At 36.8% G+C, this 24,066-nt stretch overlaps 1 protein-coding gene across 2 annotated transcripts in view; it reads left to right on the top strand.

Annotated features, from left to right (window-relative positions):
- NRK (Nik related kinase) overlaps positions 1-24,066 on the top strand; it is a 154,848-nt gene that overhangs the window by 53,713 nt on the left and 77,069 nt on the right. For both annotated transcript variants that reach the window (XM_024750551.1, XM_024750550.1), the window contains exons 3-4: positions 19,119-19,175; positions 20,493-20,564. In XM_024750551.1, the coding sequence (XP_024606319.1) occupies positions 19,119-19,175; positions 20,493-20,564 (129 nt within the window). The remainder of the gene's footprint in view (positions 1-19,118; positions 19,176-20,492; positions 20,565-24,066) is intronic.

The raw sequence follows: 24,066 nt of genomic DNA, 5'->3' as shown, positions 1-24,066 counted from the left end.
CTGAAAATAAATCTCATCAAACATATTTCTATTATTTAATGTCTCAGCATTTTCAAAGAAACACTTATCTGGCTAAAATAATATTTAAATAGCACATTTGTGCCTGCATTTGAATTCACAGGGATCTTTACAGATTAAACTCTTCCTTCCATTACAAATAAAAATTAAAACAAAAAATTCAAATAGCCTATTATATCAGTTCTTTTCCTTATATCCTCTAAATATTAGCAGATTGCTCCATTGGATTTCATCAAGAATCCACCCTGAAGCTTGTAATTATAACAGTGATATGTGGCATTGCCATCAATATGAGACCATATAGAACCTATGGCCTAAGAAAATGTAGCTGTTATGTATGATTTCAGTTATATACTAGGAATTTGAAAATAGTCAAATATATAGGATCTCACTGATTTGCAGGAATGCTGGTCTGGATTTGTGAAATATTTCAATAGGAAAATCTTAAATATAATTCTGATGCTTTCAAGGACCTCATAAGTTTTCATGTGCACCCTTATAAAAGTTGCCATTTTTTCTCCTTCATGTTGGTAGTTTGTGTACCTTTATTACTATCTAGAAAATTATTTAAAAGTAGAAACTATAACTAATTTTTATAATATATTGCCTGGTGTCTAGCATATAGGTGGGATTTAATAAATATTCCTTAAATATGGAGGTTGTGTGAAGGAGTGAAAGGAGCATCAGACTGGGAAGGAAGTCTTGGGCTTAATTGTGCCTCTGCTGCTAATCTGGGGGACTAGTGGTAGAGAATACAGCAGGAAAAAATGGCAAAACTATTTGAAAGAGGAAAGGAAAAAGTCAAAATTGTGTAAAAGGCAAAGTTTATTTCTATACGCCCCCATGATCCTTTAGATCTCTTTTGTTCCTTTCCTGCAAATCTAGGAGTCGTCATTGCTACACACACACACACACACACACACACACACACACATGCACACGCACACGCACACGCACACACTGTTCCCCACTAATGCTCCTCCCACATGTGTGTGAACACACACACAGATTTTATTGAAATAATGAGGTATTTGGCATAAATATATGTTTTCAGCCTTATTATTCAGCCTTATTATTGCCTTAGCCTCTTAGTCTTCCATATTGCCTTGCTAGATTTGACTTGCCTCGGTAGCTTTCCTCTTTTGATTAGCCTTATCTAAGATCTTCCTGTACTTTTATTTCCCTGTGTACTAGCACCATTCTCCTTTTATCCTGTTACAATTTTCAACTCAGCATTTTTTGGGAGGCTATATCCCGCTATCCTTTCTCCCCACCCACTTCTGTCTGCACACAACTGTGAGAGATGCACTGAGGGGTTTAACTTCGAGTCTTTTAGTTGATTTCACACTCTTCAGATTTCATTTCTGCAGACTTGATGTAAACAGCCTGTTATTGGCAAATCCAGCACTATAGTTGCCAAAATGTGTTGAAATTCCCTTTGCCTAGATAATTCCTTTGAGTTAAAAAGGCCCTGCAAAAAGCAGACAGCTCTACTTAAAATGCACGTGTAGTTCCTTGGTGAGAAGGAAGGTCACTAGACAAGACCTTCCCAGTACATCAGTAAGAGAAGGTTAGCTAATGCTTTGACTTTGGAAAGTCCAGAGCAGGATCCTGAAGGAATGGGGTATCAGTGGAGTAATAAGGGAGTAAACATCTAAGGCATGGAGTATTGCCCACAAAGGTCAGTTCAAGGTCAGTTCAATGAGATGTATGTTTAAGTCATCTTAGGGGCTAGAATGAGGACTCCAAACTTTTTGAGGCTGGCAGAGATGGGGAGTTAGTGGTAAATTACCAAATTAATATTGGTGGAAAATGTCCTTTAATTTCTTCACATCTATGCTTTAGAGCATTGATTAGACCCTGAAAGCTGTTGGTGTTTCTTGGCCTATCTTTTGTGGAAACCATTTTTCTCTCTTCACCTCCTTTATCAATCTTTTCTATGCCCTGCCTGTTCTCTCACTTCCCCCACTACTCCTTCTTTTTCCATTTTCCCTTCTCCTTGGCATTTCCCTAAGTCTTAGTGTCCATCCCTGTCAAATATAGGTGCTTCAAAGGTGCCTTAGAGAACTGCTAATCACTGCTGTAGATTATGGAGACAATTAGGTTTTGTTTTGTTTGTTTGTTTTATGCGGTACCTGTGCCTCTCACTGTTGTGGCCTCTCCCATTGCAGAGCACAGGCTCCGGATGCGCAGGCTCAGGAGCCATGGCTCACGGGCCTAGCCGCTCCACGGCATGTGGGATCCTCCCAGACCAGGGCACGAACCCGTGTCCCCTGCATCAGCAGGCGGACTTTCAACCACTGCGCCACCAGGGAAGCCCGACAATTAGGTTTTTAAGGACTTTTTTTCTTTAAGGCATCAGCATCCTCTCCACCTTAGCTTCATACTGAGGGTGTTGTGTTTGTACCTCTGTAGACAGACCTGGGAGAGTTGAGGATCCTGTTTTGATTGGGTAGATTTTGAGGCAAAGCTGCTTCTTTTGGTTGAGTCTCTTTCCTTACCCATCTGTCTTTTTCTTTCAACTAGCTGTGCTATTTGATGGAATTGAAAACACTGTAGCTTTCATCTGTGTGAACAGATGGAATGCATTTTGCATGAGTGTTAACTGATTCATGCATTGCATAAAGACAGCAATCTGCATTAAAACATTGTGACATTGCAAAGAAGCATTATCTAGTGTATGCTGAAGCCTGTTTGCTTATAGAGGGGTTCATCCTTTGCCCTTGCTCATGCCCTCACCAACTACCCCATAGTGAAGCCCAGACAAACCTTAAAGAAAAAAAGGATACGGCAATGGAAGAAAATGGAAACTGAGAGGAAAAAAACCTGAATACAAAAGTGGCTTCTAGCAGCTGAGTTCTTTCTTTATTTTTGTAGTGTATTGGGCCTTCAGAGGGGGAAGATATCACTGTGGGGAAGCTTCACACATGAAGAACTAAATCATCATCTCTCACTTGATCATTATTTCACTATATATTATAGACAAAGCTGTTTGGAAGTGTTTTCAGAGCATTTGACATAGTGTGGTCCCTAGTCTCACAGAGTTCTTACACAGTTTACTCAGCATGAGCATAGTTACAGACTGACTTTAAACCTGAGTTTGTGACCAGCATCAAAGTTTTCATGATGTCACCCATTTGTAGCACAAATACTCAATGGCTTTATACTTTTGTCCCTCGTGGACACTGACGTGCTTGCCACATAGAAGTGCGTTGAGAGCTTCCCTTAGTGGCCTACTAGTAGCTATTCATTTATTTCCAGCAAATGTTGTGTGTATCCTGCAGCCAAGAACATTGATCTTTATTGTCCATTTTGAGCAATTTGCTGTTTGAATGCTGTAGCACAATAAAGAGTAGCTCCATTTGCAAATGATGTTGCTACATATTTTGACCTATTTTTCCTGCAGGAGTAATAACAAGGGTAATAAAACTCATTTGAAGCTGCTGTATAAGCACACATAACTGCCTCAAATTACAGGGCAGTTTCTAAGCTACATAGGCACCTAAACCATGAAGGCCCTCTTCCGATTCCCTTCACAGTTCTAATAAGCATGGCTATGACTGTCCCAGATTTCTGGATGAGGAAAAACATTATTCTGTTGGATTATGCTGATGGTTAGTAGCTTTTTAGCTACAAAATTTCTGTTTCAGTACATATTATTTGGCTCCATTTAGCCAGGGTTTGGGTAATTTGGGGGTTTGCTAACAAAAAGAAAAAAAGAAGTGAGGAACTTGGAACTCTTGCTGTCTCATGTAGTTGTAGTAGATATAGCCACAAGGGGTATAAACAGCAGATCTTTACTGAAGAAGCTTTGGGAATAGTAGCCATGGGTTAAGGGAAGCATGGATAAGAACTAGGTAATTTCACCTGACAAACCAAACTTGTACCAATTTGGCAAGAGCCTTGGTACTTCTATTATTTATGTAAGATCATGCCCTCTGACTAGCACATATAATCTCCCTTGAGGATCTCTGACCAAAGAGAATTGTGAGGAACTTTGAGTGGCCTCAGAGTGGAACCACAAAGGTGATTATAGGGTCAAAAAATGAAATTCATCTATGGACAAGTAACGGTCTTTGAGTTCCTGGAGTAGCCTGCTTCACTGCAGCATTTCAGTCTTTGTCAGAAAACCCAGTGTATCATAAGGCACATTGGACTCTGGTCTCTCTCCAAATCTTTGCCCACATAATTTGGCATATCTCTGCACACTCCCCCACCATCACACCCACACATACATACACACCTTTGCCCATGCGTTGTCCTCCCCTATTTAGAGCTCCATATGGAGACTGACTTGGTTTAGTTTAACACATATTTGCTGTGTGATGGTGATATGCCAGGCTTTGTGCTAGACTATAAAGATATACAGAGAGGAAATTTGTCCTTAGAGAGCTGCCAGTCTAATAGTGGAGATGGATAGGTAAATAGACTAATTAGGTAAAAGGAATTTATGAGGCCTCAGAAATATAAAGTACCAACTTATAATGTAAGTTTCATTTATGTTGCTGAACCAACATGAATGCAGATTAAATCTCATGATATATTTATACAGATACGACACTTCTTCATAGGGACCTAGAAGTGACAACTGTGTCATAAAAAATATAAAGTCCAGCAACAATCTGTTTGTTACTATTCTTGAAGGAAGTGTATCTCCTGTTTCCCCCAAAATTGCAAGTTCTGCAAGTTGTAGCAACTTGATTATGGAAGCTTTCTATCTTAAGGTGTCAAGGTTAAAATAGTATTTATTCAACTCCAGGCTCCATATGCTCAAAGCCAGAAATATCTGCTCCTGCTTATTCTGAATTCTCTCCAAAAGGAGAAAGTCACATCCAAAAAGAATTTTCCAACTTTTATACATTTGGTTGTATCAAGACTTTTGTGATGATGGGGTACTCATGCAAATATCAAATCAAAGAGTCTTTTTAGTGCCCCTTGTCAGTTAAATAACTATTTCCCCTCAATCAAATTTAATGAACACAGCTGTTGTGTCCTAGCACTGTACTAGGCTTTGTGGGAGTTATAAAAATTGTGAGTCTTAATAATCTTGTCAATTATCACGTTGTGCTTTTCAAACATCTACACATCTGTGAGTTCCTTACAACATTTTAAAGCAAATCTAAAGTTAAAGTCTATGGAATTCCTTTAAGGAGCTCCCCTAACAGACTGCATCTCTTCCTTTGGCAATCTTTAGAGTAAATAAATCTTCCTGATGGATAAGCAGTGAGGTGTAGGGTGATTAACATGTTCCCTTATACGTCTCCCAACTCTACCCACTCACCACTACTACCAGTCTGTGCTAGATCCTCTCCAATCTTGGCCACACCTCCAAACCCTGACTGCTCCAAATTCATCTGTTCCTTTGGCATCATTGAGCTTGTTGGTAGTGATGAAGACTAAAAGAGGAAGCAAAGGAAAAGACTTTTCAAACAAGGACCAAACCACCATTACTCCCCATCTCAAACATTGGTTAAGGAAAGTCCCTGCTTGGAGGCAGGGTTATGGGCTTGCTAACCTTTGAAAGTTCTCTTGAGACCCATGCCTTTGTTTTTCTGCATAGACACAATGCTGACAAAAACTATCCTGTTAGCCATGTTGTCTTATCCCTCCACAGCACAGCATGAAGTACTCAGTCAATGCTGTTTAGGGCTGCACTCTTGGTGGCCTTGAAGCCCCACTTGGTTTGTTTGCTATGAGAAAGCTGGCACCCAAACAAATGACTAGAAGGACAAAACTGTGTGAATGAAAAACAAGGTTACCAAATGGACATGAGTGCAATGAGTGCCTTGTGGCCTTTTGCCACCACAAAACCAATTGAAAAGAAAGAAAGAATGCCCTGGAGATTATGTGGTTTAGATTTGCCAACAGAACGCAAAGTAAATAACTAGAAGGACTATGTAAGAACTGCCGAATAGTTGGCAGTCTTTCCACAACAGTTTCCTTAACTGCATTATTAAAAATAAAGTTTTTAGCCTAATCAAAATTACAAGGCCATCGAGGACTGTCTTGTGTTCTTTCCGGGGGAAAAAAACGTGGTAATTAACTGCTGCATAATGATGGATTTTTCCAACACAGCTGTCACGACTGCTATTTTAAATCATTTGTTATGGTTTAAAATGTGTAATCCCCAAGAAATTGATCATTACTGAAATTCAGTGCTGGTTTTTCATTGCTTTAACCACCCTGAGCTTTGCATTAGACCATTAACTAACAAAAGCCAGTCATAAAGTACTATACTACTAATGGCTAATTTCTCAGTGATCATTTCTGTCCTCTTTTAAACAAGATTTAAGTTTTCAAAAATTTACACTGAAATTTCTGGCATTACAAAAACAGGTGCACTCTTTTATTCTCTCCTTTTCATCTCTCTTCTATTTATGGCCACTCCCACATTTTCCTTTTCTTTTCTTTTTCAGTGGCTGTGCCTTCATAATCTGTATTACCTCATAGTCTTTGTTCATGGTGTGTCACTCACTGGGTCCATCCTGCCCTTCAGAATCTGTTCAAATGCTATGCCATCTTCATGGTCCAATTGATATTCTACCTCTTCCAGGAAGCCTTCCCAGTTACTCTATTCATCATTCACTTAACTAGTATTCGTTAAAAGGGTCTTATATACTAGCCGTTGTGCTAGGCACTAGAGATACCAAAATATAAGACATATATTCCCAGATTTCAGGAACTTTTATTTTTTACCTGAGTTTATTGATGGAGTGACTAAATCCTTGATATGATTATGTGCTTGAGAACTAGACTTTATTGCCTTAATTTATTTTTCCATTGTAATTGTCTGCATGTAATTAATTTACCCATATATCTTATTTATCATTGTCAATGTGGTTCTGTATAATAACAGATTTGAGAAGATTGGGCCCTGCCTGGGGCAGTCACCTGTTCCCTGCTCTACTACTATCCTTCTCCCTACCCTTCCTTCTCCCTACTCTTCCTTCCATATCTACATCTATCTTCTAGATTTCCTAACAGAAATCATATTGAATAAGTGGAATAGCTATTTATCACCATCTGAATAGGTCCAAAGGCAGAAGATAAGCCAATCAAACAAAAATGGAAATCTTGAGATGCTGTGGGCCAAAAAGAAGTATGGTGGACTGGTTGGTCTGCTAGAAGTCAATAAGGCTAAGTTTCAAGTGACCAGGATACTGACAATTTGTAATTTTCTTTTGTAATCATTAGGTAATCTATAGTTTGATTCTGGATTCCCAATCTACAAGTTGACCTTGCTTTACTACTTTTGATATATTCCCTCAAATTGGAAATAATCTGAAATGTGGTAATTTGACTTTCCAAAAATAAATTTGAGGAGTTTGGTGTTTAATGAAAGCTAGTATAAGTCCATTTGTAAACCAGAGAGTTCTTTTATGGCCATTACTTCATTTATTTTGTTATGTATACAAAGATTTTCCTGTAATGTTTTTTGTTTAAAGCAGACACATATACCTTTTAACAATGTTTTATAGGTAACTAGTGCCCTAAATTCAGGGACATGTCACATTTTATGTTCATAGGACAGATTCACAATGCTTATATTCAGCTTGGAGCCATTGAAGAGCAACAGCACAGTAATAAACTCTGTTTTTCCTGGGGGAGGCAGATGAAATAATGCTGTTTATTTGATTATCTAAATTAATTAATTAATAAGAACACAAATCACTGCCAAATTGAAATCAACACATTGAGGAATTTATGTTCTTTCCTGGATAATTTCAAATGGTCCTGGAAAAAGAATACAAGTTTATCCTAATTACTATATTTTGCAGTACAGTCCTAGAAAATAGTACCATCATAAATTAGTAAGGGACGTTTCTTAGGACTTTATTTAAGACCTTCTTGTTTTATCATATATTTAGTCTCTTGAACCCTTTAAACTGTACTTAGACTATATTTGGGACCAATGAGTTCATGTTGTTAACTAGGCTTTGTATTTGGTTTCATTCTGTAATTGTTTCAGGTAATACATCTTAAATACTGTATATTTCTCCAGTAAAATTGGACTTGTTGCATTTTGTCTCTTCATCTCTCCACCCCGCCACCCATTTTTTTTACTCCCTCACACTTTGAGAATGCCTTCTCAGCCACCTTTACCCATTCTAGGCACCTCCTACCTTCATTATGGCTGAGGAGCAATCTCTCCTGGAACTCCTCAGACTCTAGCCCTTCCCTTCCTCCATCACCACTTAACTGTTCATTATCAATCTTGCAGTTATTTAATCGGATCCTATAACTCATGCTAAAGTGTTAATGACAAATCAATGTGTCTTTCTCAGCTAACATTTGAATGATCAGAGAGTATCATTCCTTTAATAAAATTGAGGCCATAATAGTGATTTTATACTTTGTAGTGGGTTGTAAGGTGAATTGGAGGGGGAGATTTTTTGAGTAGTTGACCTTCTGTTGCCCCTAAAATCATATCATATGAGCTTCATCTATTAATAACTAAACTTAAATAAATTAAATGAGCTTATCGACAAGACAGACAGTTGCCTGAGGTGGAAATATAGGTGATTTGGTGCCAAATGTCAATAGGCTTGAGCCTAGAGTCAGGAATGGCTACAAACAATTGTTACTACATATCTTCTGTTACTCAAATATGAGAGGGTGAAACTCAGATCTGAGACATAAACTAGACCCCAGGCACCAGCTGAGCTTACTAACACTACACTCTGGAGCTGAGATGGAGCCCTCCAGGCCCGAGCACCCAGAGCCCTGCATGCCTCAGACCTAGTGCCTGGCCCTCAGAAGACTGCACCTGGAGGAGGAGCCAATGACAGGATGGCCACCCCTCAGGTGTCTCTGTGACAAGACGGCCACCCAGATGGCTCCTGTGCTGGAAGCCTCATGCCAAACAACCAGCAAGACAGGAACACAGCCCTACCCATCTGCAGACAGGCCGCCTAAATTTGTACTAAGCTCACAGACCCCCCCAAATTACACCACCTGAAGCTGCCCTGCCCATCAGAGGGACAAGACTCAGTTCCACCCACCAGAGCACAGGCATCAGTCCCTCCCACCAGGAAGCCTATGCAAACCCCTGGATCAACCTCACCCACCTGGGGGCAGACACCAGAAACAAGAGGAACTATGACCGTGTGGCCTGCAGAAAGGAGAACACAAAGGCAGTAAGTTAGACAAAATGAGAAGACATAAAAATATGTTACAGATGAAGGAACAAGGTAAAAAACCCACAAGACCAAATGAAGAGGAAATAGGCAAGCTACCTGTAAAAGAATTCACAATAATGATAGTAAAGATGATCCAAGATCTCAGAAATAGAATGGAGGCACAGATCAAGAAGATACAAGAAATGTTTAACAAGGACCTAGAAGAACTAAAGAGCAAACAAGCAGTGATAAACGACACAATAACTGAAACGAAAAATACAATAGAAGGAATCAATAGCAGAATAACTGAGTCAGAAGAATGGATAAGTAAGCTGGAAGATGGAATGGTGGAAATAACAGGTGCAGAGCAGAAAAAAGAAAAAAGAATGCAAAGAATTGAGCACAGTCTCAGAGACCTCTGGGACAACATTAAATGCAACAACATTTGAATTATACGGGTCCCAGAAGAAGAGAAAGAGAAAGGGTCTGAAGCGATTATACTTGAAAACTTCCCTAACATGGGAAAGGAAATAGTCACCCAAGTCCAGGAAGTGCAGAGAGTCCCATACAGGATAAATCCAAGGAGAAACATGCTGAGACATATTAATCAAACTATCAAAAATTAAATACAAAGAAAAAATATTAAAAGCAGCAAGGGAAAAGCAACAAATAATATACAAGGGAATCACCATAAGCTTATCAGCAGATTTTTCAGCAGAAACTCTGCAGGCCAGAAGGGAGTGGCAAGATATATTTAAAGTGATGAAAGGGAAAAACCTACAACCAAGATTACTCTACTCAGCAAGGATCTCATTCAAATTCGATGGAGAAATCAAAAGCGTTACAGAAAAGTAAAAGCTAAGAGAATTCAGCACCACCAAACCAGCTCCACAACAAATGCTAAAGGAACTTCTCTAGGTGGGAAACACAAGAGAAGAAAAAGACCTACAAAAACAAACCCAAAACAATTAAGAAAATGGTAATAGGAACATACATATCGATAATTACCTTAAATGTAAATGGATTAAAGGCTCCAACCAAAAGGCACAGATTGGCTGAATGGATACAAAAACAAGACTCATATATATGCTATCTACAAGAGACCCACTTCAGACCTAGGGACACATACAGACTGAAAGTGAGGGGATAGAAAAAGATATTCCATGCAAAGGGAAATCAAAAGAAAGCTGAAGTAGCCATACTTATATCAGAAAAATAGACTTTAAGATAAAGACAATTACAAGAGACAAGGAAGGACACTACATAATGATCAAGGGATAAATCCAAGAAGAAGATATAACAATTGTAAATATTTAAGCACCCAACATAGGAATACCTCCATACATAAGGCAAATGCTAACAGCCATAAAAGGGGAAATCGACAGTAACACGATAATAGTTGGGGACTTTAACACTCCACTTACACCAATGGACAGACGATCCAGACAGAAAATTAATAAGGAAACACAAGCCTTAAATGACACATTAGACCAGATAGACTTAATTAATATTAATAGGACATTCCATCCTAAAGCAGCAGAATACACTTTCTTCTCAAATGCACACAGAACAGTCTCCAGGATAGATCACATCTTGGGTCACAAATCAAGCCTCAGTAAATCTATGAAAATTGAAATCATATCAAGCATCTTTTCTGACCACAACACTATGATATTAGAAATCAATTACAGAAAAAAAACTGTAAAAAACATAAACACATGGAGGCTAAACAATATACTACTAAATAACCAGTGGATCAGTGAGGAAATCAAAGAGGAAATTAAAAAATACTTAGAAACAAATGACAATGAAAACACGACAACACAAAACCTATGGGATGCAACAAAAACAGTTCTAAGAAGGAAGTTTATAGCAATATAATCCTACCTCAAGAAACAAGAAAAATCTCAAATAAACAACCTAACCTTACACCAAAAGCAATTAGAGAAAAGAACAAATAAAACCCAAAGTTAGTAGAAGGAAAGAAATTATAAATATCAGAGCAGAAATAAATGAAATAGAAATGAAAAGAACAATTGCAAATTTCAATGAAACTAAAAACTGGTTCTTTGAGAAGATAAACAAAATTGATAAACCATTAGCCAGACTCATCAAGAAAAAAAGGAGAGGACTCAAATCAACAAAATTAGAAATGAAAAAGAAGAAGTTAAAACTGACACTGCAAAAATACAAAGGATCATAAGAGACAACTAGAAGTAACTATATGCAAAAAAAATGGACAACCTGAAAGAAATGGACAAATTCTTAGAAAGGTACAACCTTCCAAGCCTGAACTAGGAAGAAATAGAAAATATGAATAGACCAATCACAAGTAATGAAATTGAAACTGTGATTAAAAATCTTCCAACAAACAAAAGTCTGGGACCAGATGGTTTCACAGGTGAATTCTATCAAATATTTAGAGAAGAGCTAACACATATCCTTCTCAAACTTTTCCAAAAATTTGCAGAGGGAGGAACACTCCTGAGCTCATTCTACAAAACCACCGTCATGGTGATAATGAAACCAGAAAAAGGTATCACCAAAAAAGAAAATTACAGGCCAATATCATTGATGTACATAGATGCAAAAATTCTCAACAAAATACTAACAAACAGAATCCAACAACACATTAAAAGGATCATACACCCTGATCAAGTGGGATTTATCCCAGGGATGCAAGGATTCTTCAATATACACAAATCAATCAATGTGATGCACCATATTAACAACTTGAAGAATAAAAACCATATGATCATCTGAGTAGATGCAGAAAAAGCTTTCAACAAAATTCAACACCCATTTATGATAAAAACACTCCAGAAAGTGGGCATAGAGGCAACCTACCTCAACATAATAAAGGCCATATATGACAAACCCACAGGAAACATCATTTTCAATGGTGAAAAACTGCAAGCATTTCCTCTAAGATCAGGAACAAGACAAGAATGTCCACTCTCACCACTTTTATTCAACATAGTTTTGGAAGTCCTAGCCATGGCAATCAGAGAAGAAAAAGAAAAAAAGAAGTCCAAATTGGAAAAGAAGGAGTAAAACTGTCACTGTTTGCATCCTAAAGATGCCACCAGAAAGCTGCTAGAGCTCATCAATGAGTTTGGTAAAATAACAGGATACAAAATTAATGCACAGAAATTTCTTGCATTCCTATATACTAACGATGAAAGATCAGAAAGAGATATTAAAGAAACAATCCCATTTACCGTTACAACAAAAAGAATAAAATACCCAGGAATAAACCTACATAAGGAGGCAAAAGACCTGTACTCAGAAAACTATAAAATACTGAGGAAAGAAATTAAAGACAACACAAACAGATGGAGAGATATACCATGTTCTTGGATTGGAAGAATCAATATTATGAAAATGACTATACTACACAAAGCAATCTACAGATTCAATTCAATCCCTATCAAATTACCAAGGGCATGTTTCACCAAATTAGAAGAAAACATTTTACAATTTGTATGGAAACCCAAAAGACCCCAAATAGCCAAAGCAATCTTGAGAAAGAAAAATGGAGCTGGAGGAATCAGGCTCCCTGACTTCAGACTATCCTACAAAGCTACAGTAATCAAGACAGTATGGTACCAGAACAAAAGCAGAAATATAGATCAATGGAACAGGATAGAAAGCCCAGAGATAAACCCACGTACATATGGTCACCTTATCTTTCACAAAGGAGGCACGAATATACAATGGAGAAAAGACAGCCTCTTCAATAAATGATGCTGGGAACACTGGACAGCTACACATAAAAGAATAAAATTAGAACACTCCCTAACACTATGCACAAAAATAAACTCAAAATGGATTAAAGACCTAAATGTAAGGCCAGACACTATAAAACTCTTAGAGGAAAACATAGGCAGAACACTTTGACATAAATCACAGCAAGATCTTTTTTGACCCACCACCTAGAGTAATGAATATAAAAACAAAAATAAACAAATGGGACCTAATGAAACTTAAAAACTTTTGCACACCAAAGGAAACTATAAACAAGATGAAAAGACAACCCTCAGAATTGGAGAAAATATTTGCAAACAAACCAACTGACCACGGATTAATTTCCAAAGTATACAAATAGCTCATGCAGCTCAATATCAAAAAAACAACCCAATCAAAAAATGGGTGGAAGACCTAAATAGATATTTCTCCAAAGAAGACATACAGATGGCCAAAAAAACACATGAAAGTATGCTCAACATCACTAATTTTTAGAGAAATTAAAATCAAAACTACAATGAGGTATCACCTGACACTGGTCAGAATGGCCACCATCAAAATATCTACAAACAATAAATGCTGGAAAGGGTGTGGAGAAAAGGGAACCTTCCTGCAGTGTTGATGGGAATGTAAATTGATACAGCCACTATGGATAAAAGCATAGAGGTTCCTTAAAAACCTAAAAGTAGAACTATCATATGACCCAGCAATCCCACTCCTGGGCATTTACCCAGAGAAAACCATAATTCAAAAAGACACATCCACCCCAATGTTCATTGCAGCACTATTTACAATAGCCAGGACATGAAAGCAACCTAAATGTATGTCAACAGAAGAATGGAAAAAAGAAGATGTGGTACATATATACAGTGGAATATTACTCAGCCATAAAATGGAACAAAATTGTGCAATTTGTAGAGATGTGTATCGACCTAGAGACTGTCATACAGAATGAAGTAAGTCAGAAGGAGAAAAAGAAATATTGTATAATATCGCTTATATATAGAATCTAGAAAAATGATACCAATGAACTTATTTGCAAAGCAGAAATAGAGACACAGACGTAGAATGGATGTATGGATACTGGGGGGAAAGGGGAGTGGGTGAATTAGGAGTTTGGGATTGACATATATACACTACTATGTATAAAATAGATAACTAATGAGCACCTACTGTATAGCACAGGGAACTCTAATCAGTGCTATGTGGTGACCTAAATGGGAAGGAAATCCAGAAAAGAGGGAATATATGTATACGTATAGCTGATTCACTTTGCTGTACAGCAGAAACTAACACAACAATGTAAAACAACTATACTCCAATAAAAATTAATTTAAAAATATGAGAAGGCTTCTTTTCTTATGGTAGGAATGAGAGCTAGGAAAATATTCTTCTTGCTCTGTGATGCTTGAGAATTAAAAGGTCATTCTTTGCACACAAACTCTATTTAAGGGAGCATTGCTAATCCAGTGCAGTTAGTACCTCCTGCATGATATTATTGGAATTACTGATGGTAGGAAAATCAGACCCAAAAAACCCACATTTATAGTTTAAGGTTTTCCTTGTGATTTTCCTGTATAATTGTCACTAAGACCAGTGGGAAATGTGAGATTATTTAACATTCAATCTAGAATTCAAAGCCAAACTCCTTTCTTAGCGTTCTCTATGTGTGTTTTCAACAAATGGTGTTTAAATTTTCATAAAACATACATTGTAATTGATAAAAGGCACATTCTAGAAATTGAATTTGCTGGTGCTGGTTCAACATCTCATTTGGGAGACAATCTGTTTATGACAACATGACCTTCAGCTAAGATCACAAAACAGCTTCTATGTAGTCAGTGAACCACAAGATGGCACCACTGAATAAATATTGTTTATCTCAAGATGACTTCTATGTTCTTTAGATAAATGCTCAAGAATAGTGTTATCCCTCTTCAAAAGCAACATCAATCACTTCTGATTGACAGAGTGAATAGAGTATGAAAGGGGCAAATAGTAACTTTACAGTAAAGAAACCTGGCAGACATCACTTAAACCAAGTGATCTAGGTTAACTTCACCAGTGATAAGTCATGGTTATACCATGTACCCCTGACATGATGTAATGAGAAAGGCACTTCACCTCTGTGGTGTTCTTTCCTCAAACCCATGACCTCAGTCCAATCATGAGAAAACATCAGACAAACCCAAAGTGAGGGACAGTCTATAGAATACTTGACCAGTATTCCTGAAAAGTCTCAAGTTCATGAAAAATAGAAAAGTAGACTAAGGAACTGTCACAGATTGCAAGAGCCTAAGGAGATATGACAGCTAAATGGAATGCAGGTTCCCAGTGCAAGTCCTACAAAAAGGACTTTAGTGTAAAAACTGAGGAAATCCTAATAAATACTATAATGCAGTTAAGAGTATTAGACCAATATTAATTTCTTAGTTTTGACAATTGTGCCATGGTCATATAAGATGTTAACATTAAAAGAAGCTGGGTGAAGGATATACAGGAACACTCTTTTACTGTCTTTGAAACTGTTCTCTAAGTCTGAAATTATTATTTAAAATAAAAATAGTCTAAAAGTTCAGATACAAAAGATAGTCTCTGAAATACTAAGTTAACAGGAAGCAGTTTTCCATTTATCTATTATCTGGATATTCTAGACTTCTATGGAAGCTTGCATAATGGTTAGGCATATTAACCCCATATATGGTTCCAAGATCTGGGGTTTAATTCCTCTATAGACACAGTGAGCATGTTTTTTAAACCCCACATTAGGATTCCTTGTCTGTCAAAATAATTTTGTGCAGTTTTCAAGTGAGAATAAATCCCAGATAATGAGGATGGAACCAAGTTGATTTTCTCTGTTCTATGGCAATTGGTGGCACCTTTTAAAGATATTCAGTTATCTCACTAATATGTGACATGAGTATGATGACTGTGTATTCCAGACTTTAAAAACTTTTGTGGTTTACTAACCATAGATCAAATAATGCAATATATGGCTAATACCTTTGCTAACAAGCCGAATATTTGTGTTGCACAGGATAGTATTTTGGCTCACAAAAACCTCTTAGAATCAAGGAAGTAAACATTTTAACTCCTCTAAAGGGTGTGTGAGAACCAGTTTCCAGCATGCTGTATTTGTGCACACAGATGTGAGTAAAATTTGACTAAAAAGTGTTTATGGGAATAATTAGAAAAACAATACTTTCTACGTCATGATGGGGCTAAATAGATTAAAATATTTATATATATTTTCTCCCAGAGCTGTAAATAAATGTGGGACTCTCCAACATATTTAAATTTCCACATGCAAGAGAATGAAATTGGACCCCTATCTTACACCACTTACAAAAATTAACACAAAATGGGCTAAGGACTTAACCTGGAGTTGTAAAGCTCCTAAGAAGAGAACATAGGGGGAATATCTTCTTGACGTTGATCTTGGAAAGGATTTTTTGGATATGACACCAAAAGCACAAGCAACAAAATCAAAAACTTAAGTGGGACTACATCAAACAAAAAATCTTCTGCACAGCAAAAGAAACAATCAGCAAAATGAAAAGGCAACCTACAGAATGAGAGAAAATATTTACAAATCATCTATCTGATGAGGGGTTAATATCTAAAATATTAATTACTTTTCTCTGATCAGTCAATAACCTACAGCATTTTCCTTTCCTTTAAAAATTCTAGTCTTTGGTAGCTGTCATGCTCCACCCAAAACTGCTCGCCTGATCCTAGACATTTCCTTATACCTTGATCATTAGTTTCTGAACTGTATCCCAAGTCCAGCCCTATTCCTTTGCTTAGTTTCTATCTTTCTAGCCTTGTGTACTAGTTTCTTAGGTCTGCTGTAACAAATTACCACAAACTGGATGGCTTAAAAGAAAAGAAATTTATTCCCTCACAATTCTGGAGGCTAGAATTCCAAAATCAAAGTGTCTGTAGGGCCATTCTCCCTCTGAAGGCACTAGGGAGGAAGACTTCCTTGCCTCTTCTAGCTTTGGGTGATTGCCAGCAATCCTTGGTTTTCCTTGACTTGTAGACACACTGGTCCAATCTCTGCTTCTGTCATCACATGGCATTCTCCCTGGGTATCTGTGTCTAAATTTTCCTCTTCTTATAAGGTCACTAGTTATTGGCTTTAGGGCCATCTCTAATTGAGTATGACTTCATCTTAACTTGATTACATCTACAAAGACTCTATTTTCAGAAAAGGTCACACCCACAGGTACCAGTGGTTAGAACTTCAGCATATTTTTTTGGAGGACACAACTGAACACAAAACACCTTGACCTGACTCTCACAGGCATGACTCCATAAAGTGAAACCAACAATCCATGCCATTCCCCATCAGTGCTACAACAATCTAACCAGTATAGCTGTTTAATGCTAGTTCTTAGGCATGAACTGGAGTTAAATCAAAGTGCTGGTGTTTCTAGAGTTACTGTATTTCCTTGAAAGTCTTCTGATCCATCTCTGACACATGGCTTCATTTACAAACAGTGGCTTGATCAATAGGATTGAAGTAACCTTAAATGTATGGGATTAAATCCTATCAAACATATCAGTGGATAAAATGGAGTTTTGACACTCATGTAGCATGTAACATTGATAGTAATGGTAGAGCGGGATTCTTTTTCTTTTGAGCTTCTTTGATCAGTTGGCTTTATTTTGATGAGAAAACTTGTAGGAATCATCTAAAAGCAGTATTCATATACTTCGAAGCATATGCTTTATAAGAGAGGTTTAACAACAAACTAACAATATATTTAAGTATCACTGTCCTGAAATCAAGGAATCTCGATCTTTTGCATAGTTACTCACTTGACAGGTTACCCAAGATATTTAAAATATTATACAGAAATACCATCCGTCATTTGATCATTCTATAAGTTAAAAAGTGTGGCTGTTTTTCACATGAGATCTGTGACTAGTGACAGTCCTTTTTTTTGCCCCTATATTAGTTTACTACAGTTGCAGTAATAAATCCACAAAGTAGGTGGCTTTAAACAGAAATTTATTTTCTTATAGTTCTCAAGACTACAAGTCTGCAGATTCATTCTCCCTCTGAAGGCTCTAGGGAAGAATACTTCCTTCCCTCTTCCTAGCTTCTAGTGGTTGCCAGCAATCCTTGGCATCTCTTGACTCATAGCTGCATCACTCCACTTTTTTCCTATCTTCATATGACCATCTTCCCTTTGTGTGTGTGTGTGTGTGTGCAAATATCCCTCCCTTTTCTCTTATAAACATACTAGTCATTGACCATTGTAATCCAGTATGACCTCATTTAACTTGATAACAACTACAAAGACCCTATTTTCGAGGAAGATCACAATATGAGGTTATGGGTGAACCTGAATTCTGTGGAGATACTGTCTAACCCAGTACAGCTGAAGAATCAAATCTGCTGGAGAACTATCATAAAAGGCATTCTGTTTCAAGTTCAAGCTTTACTCATATCAATATCAGACTGATTTTTTTCTATGACTACAGCTTGAAATATTTTAAAAGGCACCAGCCACAAAACAAGAACTCTTATTCCAAACCTCTGTGTTCATTTTTGAAAATTATAAACCTGTAACTTGTACTCACATTTTCTAAGTCCAAGTACTTAGAACTCAGAGTGTTTTCAATAAGAAAGAATCTTTCAGAACTCCTGTTCATAAATATTTTTGGTTCATATGATTGAGGGCACACTAAATGGTTTGAAGGCCATTGAATTAATTATGTATCACTCTTATCTGTGATCATTATGGAAAAAACATTTTTAGTATGTGAAGAGGTGTTCAATAGAAATATCTGTCTGCATAGCACCACATAATCAGTTGGAAAAATGTTCAATAAAACATTTCCTTTTTCCCTATCTCCAGTCTGAAATTTTTACTTTTTATCTGGGTGCTTCAGTGCCATGTAAACCTAGATTAAAGATACTAAGAAAGCAATGCCTTCAAATGGCCAATCATGTCCACTACTCAAATCAAAACATAAAAAGCAAACTGCATAAATTTGCTTGATTTTTTGAGTGACATGGTTGGGGTTTCTTTAAAATGTTCATAATTTAATATTCTGTTCTCTACATAATACCTTATAGTTAATCTCTATATAATATTTTATATTTCACAATAGGCTACAATGTTTAACCTTATTTAATTTTAATATTTTTTACTTTGTTTACTTCTTGATTGCTAGATTATATAGCCAGCATTTGATGTTTATTACTATCCTGTGTTTCAGGGACTCCATGAAAAGACTGGTGCACTTACAGCTGTTAAAGTGATGAATGCTCGTAAGGTAATATTACCTCCTATCTGTATTCTGTTCCCTTAGTGGACTATGGTCTTGTGATAAACAGCTCAGAAAATATTGTATTTGTTTTTTCCATCATTGTTATATATAATTATCTTAATCTGCATTTATTATATTTATAATTTAATATTATTTCTATCATTAGTATATTATTTTTATTATTTATTACATTTACACACAAAAAACTTCTATTCACAATGAAAGTGCTATATATTTTAGTATTCTGTAAAAATGAAAAAATAGCTGTACTCCTGTCTATTTTTAGTTGATTATCTGTTTCCAGGGATAGTAAAAAGTCGATTTCCTCTAATGTTGTGTTAATCCTCTGTTTCATCATTATTTCTTTCCCTCCCCAACCATTCGTTTTGAGAGTTGAGGACACTAGATTTTCACTGACAGGTAGAAGGAAAAGAACTTGTCTGAGATGCACATTTTTCATGTATTTTCTGACAGATGCGCAAGATAGACAGTTTAATTGGCACTGTTCCTGCTAACATTCATAAAGCTGTGTCGTGGTTCATAACATATTGTCATAGAATTTGTTAAGCCCTGATTTCTGTCCTCTTTCTTTAGCATGAGTGCCTCACTTTCTCAAGATAATATTAGCATGAGCATAGCAAAGGTCAAAACATATTCACTTCACTACACCCTAAAGGAAAATTCTCAAATATTATATCTGAAAAATTGTACATGTTGACTGAGTTGTTATCAATGCCATAAACTTTTCTTTTCCAATTTGTGCAGGAAGTGAATTGCTGAAACTATTTAGAGTTGCATGCTTTTTGTTTTGCCAGTAAATGTCAAATGTTGCAAACCAACGTGAGTTTCAATGAATTTTGAGGTTTTGTGGATTTATTTTGCCCTATAAACCATGACTTCCAAATAATCAGCCTGGCGCTTTTTGAGTGAGACTCTCTAAAATACTTATTTCCTTTTTTTAACTTGAGAAACTTTGACCCACAATCTACATTTCAGATACTCTAACTTGAAATAGTTAAAACTCATGTTCAGCCCATAGATAGTGTCAATTACCTTGTTTACTTTTTAGGGGAAATAGCACTTTACTAACATCAAATTGTAATATACCATTAATGGCAGTTAAATTTTTTACTATGAATTTGGTGCCAAGTTTCTGTATATATTAGAATCTGATTTTTTATTAAAACTATTAGTAAAAATTGAGAGAGGAATAATATTATGTTACTCTTCCATTTAGTACTAGAAGAGCACAAAGCACTTAAGAATAAATCCTTTTCAGAGTGTACCAGTGGATTTAATAACATTTTGTTCTTGGCTTTGCAGACCCCTTTACCTGAAATAGGGAGGCGAGTGAGAGTGAATAAATATCAAAAGTCTGTCGGGTGGAGATACAGTGTAAGTACTGAAAGTCTTCATTAGCCCGCAAGCTGTCTTTCCTTTAATTTTCAAGTTAAACAAGTCCCTTTGTGTTGTATCATTATCTTTAGAAGGCCACCACTAAAATTTTCTTGCCTAAAAGTGATAACATATTTATGTTTTTAACATATTCACATAGTTTCATTCATTATATGTGAACACTAGCAGCTATCAGAAAGCAGGGCCTAGAAGAAATGGTTCCCTGAACAGGTAAGCGTTGACTGCAGATGAAGGACTGAGTAAATTCACAGTGCTCTATGCCCTTTAACTGAGTAATAACAAAAGAGATGATGCGAACAAGAGTGAATTTTGCCTAAAACTGGCCTTGGCAAGGTCCTTTTTTACACCTTTTACACGGTATTCCGGACTGACTGGCTTTCCCCCCATTATGATTCTAAGAAACATTGCCATCATATATGAGCACAATGATGACTACTTTTTTGTATGTGTGAGACCAGTAGCAGACAGAAAACCAACAGGCTACCCAGCCTAAGAGTGTTCAGACATCTGACACAGTACTTGAATACATGAAGGAGTGTGAAAGTGCTTTCTACTTGAAGCTTTTTAACTGCTTTACAAAGCAATCTCTATTACTCTGATAATTTGCTTGCTCTAGAATAAGCTCTGGCAAAGGAAATTCTTTTTCAGTAGATGTTGGTGATCTAGATGTTAGTGATCTATCAAAGTATTCTCTGGGCCTAAATGTAGAATTTTGCTGTTACAATATAATTGATATATTTTTTTCTTAATTGTCTGCCCTGCAGTTAACTATCTAGTAGTCAAATATTTTCAACCTTTTGTGTCTTAATAAATGCTCTCAGGCTCATTTAAAATAACTTTTTCCATTAACAATCACATCCAGAAGAACGTTCTAGTTATATTAGGAAGGTATTGGTAAAGAGTTTCATGATTGGTTTAGTAAGTACTGGGCTCCTGTTTTGTTTACAGCGTATCTTGGGAAACAAAGCATATCCAAAAGTAACAGGCAGTACTGATTAATAACATGCTTTGGTTGATCAAGAATCTGTGAAATGGACTTCCCTGGTGATGCAGTGGTTAAGAGTCCACCTGCCAATGCAGGGGACACAGGTTCGATCCCTGGTCTAGGAGGATCCCACATGCCGTGGAGCAACTAAGCCCGTGTGCCACAACTACTGAGCCTGTGCTCTAGAGCCCTTGGGCCACAACTACTGAGCCCACGTGCCATAACTACTGAAGCTCGCGTTCCTAGAGCCCGTGCTCCGCAACAAGAGAAGCCACCGCAATGAGAAGCCTGCATACCACAACAAAGAGTAGCCCCCGCTCACCACAACTAGAGGAAGCCTGTGTGCAGCAACGAAGAACCAATGCAGCAAAAATAAATAAATAAAATAATAATAAAATGATCACATTCTTTTAAAAAAAAGCTATGGAAGGTAAGATATGAAAATTGTTTCACCAATTTTGGTTTCATCAAACATTTGTGTTAATAAATTCATTTAAAGTTCATCTCCAAACCCTCTCTGATATTCTTTTTATAAGGAAAAACATTTTGATTCTAGAACTGGGTGAAATTTCAAAGCAAGTTTTGGCATCCTTGAGCTGCCTCTTCTTGACAAAAAGCAGGATATTCAGGCCACTCTGGGATCAACTGGCCCTGAGCCAGGAAATGCTATAGCATCATATTACTGGGATATATGTGACAGTTTTAAATTACCCACTTGGCCTGATAGATATAATGTACTTATGTGTTTCTCACAAGCTCACCTTCCTGTTAATTGAGAATGACAAACATACTAATGTTTTCCAAACATATCTGATCTTGGTCTATTGGTTTTGGGGGAGTTTACATTTATATGGGAAACCCACTCTTAAAAGTTTTTCTAGTTGGGAACTTTGTATCCTCTGATTATATATTTTAGTAAGAAAAATAAGTGATCAGCCAGTTAGCATCTCTAAATCACCCTGAATCCTTTGGGGTAAAGAGTTTGTGACTTGCACACACATCTCATTAAGTCAGGAGTTTATGGAAAGAGCAATAAAGTGGAAGTCCAGAAACATGAGTTCAAATGCCAAGTCTACCACTAAATAGCCAAGAAGTACTTGGAAAAGTAGTCTTACCTCTCTAGGCTTCAGGTTTCTCATAGGTAAAATGGCACCAGAATATTTGGCCTGCCTATAACAAGGTTAAAAGTATGGTTAAATAACTACAGAGCTGCCTAGAGCCGAGCCATTCTCCTCTTCCTGCCTGAGGACATGAGATTTCTTACCCAGAAAAGAAAAGGAAGCTCTTTGATATCAAACTACCAAACAAGTTAAACGACTCAACCTAGCCTGTGCTTCTTTTTAACCTGTTCTTTGAGTTCTTATCCTCACACCATCATCTCATTCTTATTTATTGCACTCTTTATGAGTTCATATTTCTCTCAGCAGAACCTTGGTGCTTTGCTAGGAACTGAGAGTGCCCCTGTACATAAAGAATTGCTAGGTTCTGAGGTTTATTCCTACATGATTGCAGACATTGTTACAGTTTCAAAGAAGGGCAACATCACAAGGGAGGCAGAAAGTTTAAGGGTCCTACATGGCAAGAATGAAAGCCACAAGGATCGATCTTTACCTTGTAGAAAACAGGTTAAGGAGATTCGAAGGAAACTTATTAACCAAGCTTCCTTGGGAGGCTGGGATGAAACTGGAACCTGAACTTCCATATAATTCTCATGCTACAAGTGATTGTTTTATTCATTCATGCCTTTATTACACAATATGTACAAAGAGAGACTGTCATTGGGGTTTCCAACTGGAGAAATACGGCTCCATCCCCTCCCCCAAAGACATACAGGTGTCTAGATTTTTTTATAGTAATTGAATGTTTATGGATAAATCCACTGGAAAAGCCTAGGGAAATGCTAAAAAATGTTCTAGAGATGCATTTTCCCCTACCTCCCGGTCTTCAAGTCAAGGTAATTGAGGGAAATGCTGAGGAGAACTAAAGATAGTTAAAAGTTCACACATTAATTGCTTTTAATGCCAGTTGACCCTGTTCTAATTCATTGCCCAAAATAAACCAAAGGTATCATTTTTCACTGGATTTAAGAACAGGAGTTTAACTGTATCTTTAATTTAAAAGTCTTTACTTAATAACCAAGAGATCACTGAATAAATCAAAGAGGAAATCAAAAAATACCTAGAAACAAATCACAATGAAAACACGAGGACCCAAAACCAACGGGATACAGCAAAAGCAGTTCTAAGAGGGGAGTTTATAGCAATAAAATCCTACCTTAAGAAACAAGAAACATCTCAAATAAATAACCTAACTGTACAGCTAAAGCAATTAGAGAAAGAAGAACAAAAAAATACAAAAGTTAGCAGAAGGAAAGAAATCATACAGATCATATCGAAATAAATGAAAAAGAAATGAAGGAAACAATAACAAAGATCAATAAAACTAAAAGCCAGTTCTTTGAGAAGATAAACAAAATTGATAAACCATTAGCCAGAC

Source organism: Neophocaena asiaeorientalis, unplaced genomic scaffold, assembly GCF_003031525.2.
Source record: "Neophocaena asiaeorientalis asiaeorientalis breed wild unplaced genomic scaffold, Neophocaena_asiaeorientalis_V1.1 scaffold390, whole genome shotgun sequence".
NCBI lineage: Eukaryota > Metazoa > Chordata > Mammalia > Artiodactyla > Phocoenidae > Neophocaena > Neophocaena asiaeorientalis.
Note: the sequence above shows the minus strand (reverse complement) of the source record. Positions and strands in the feature narration are given on the sequence as shown.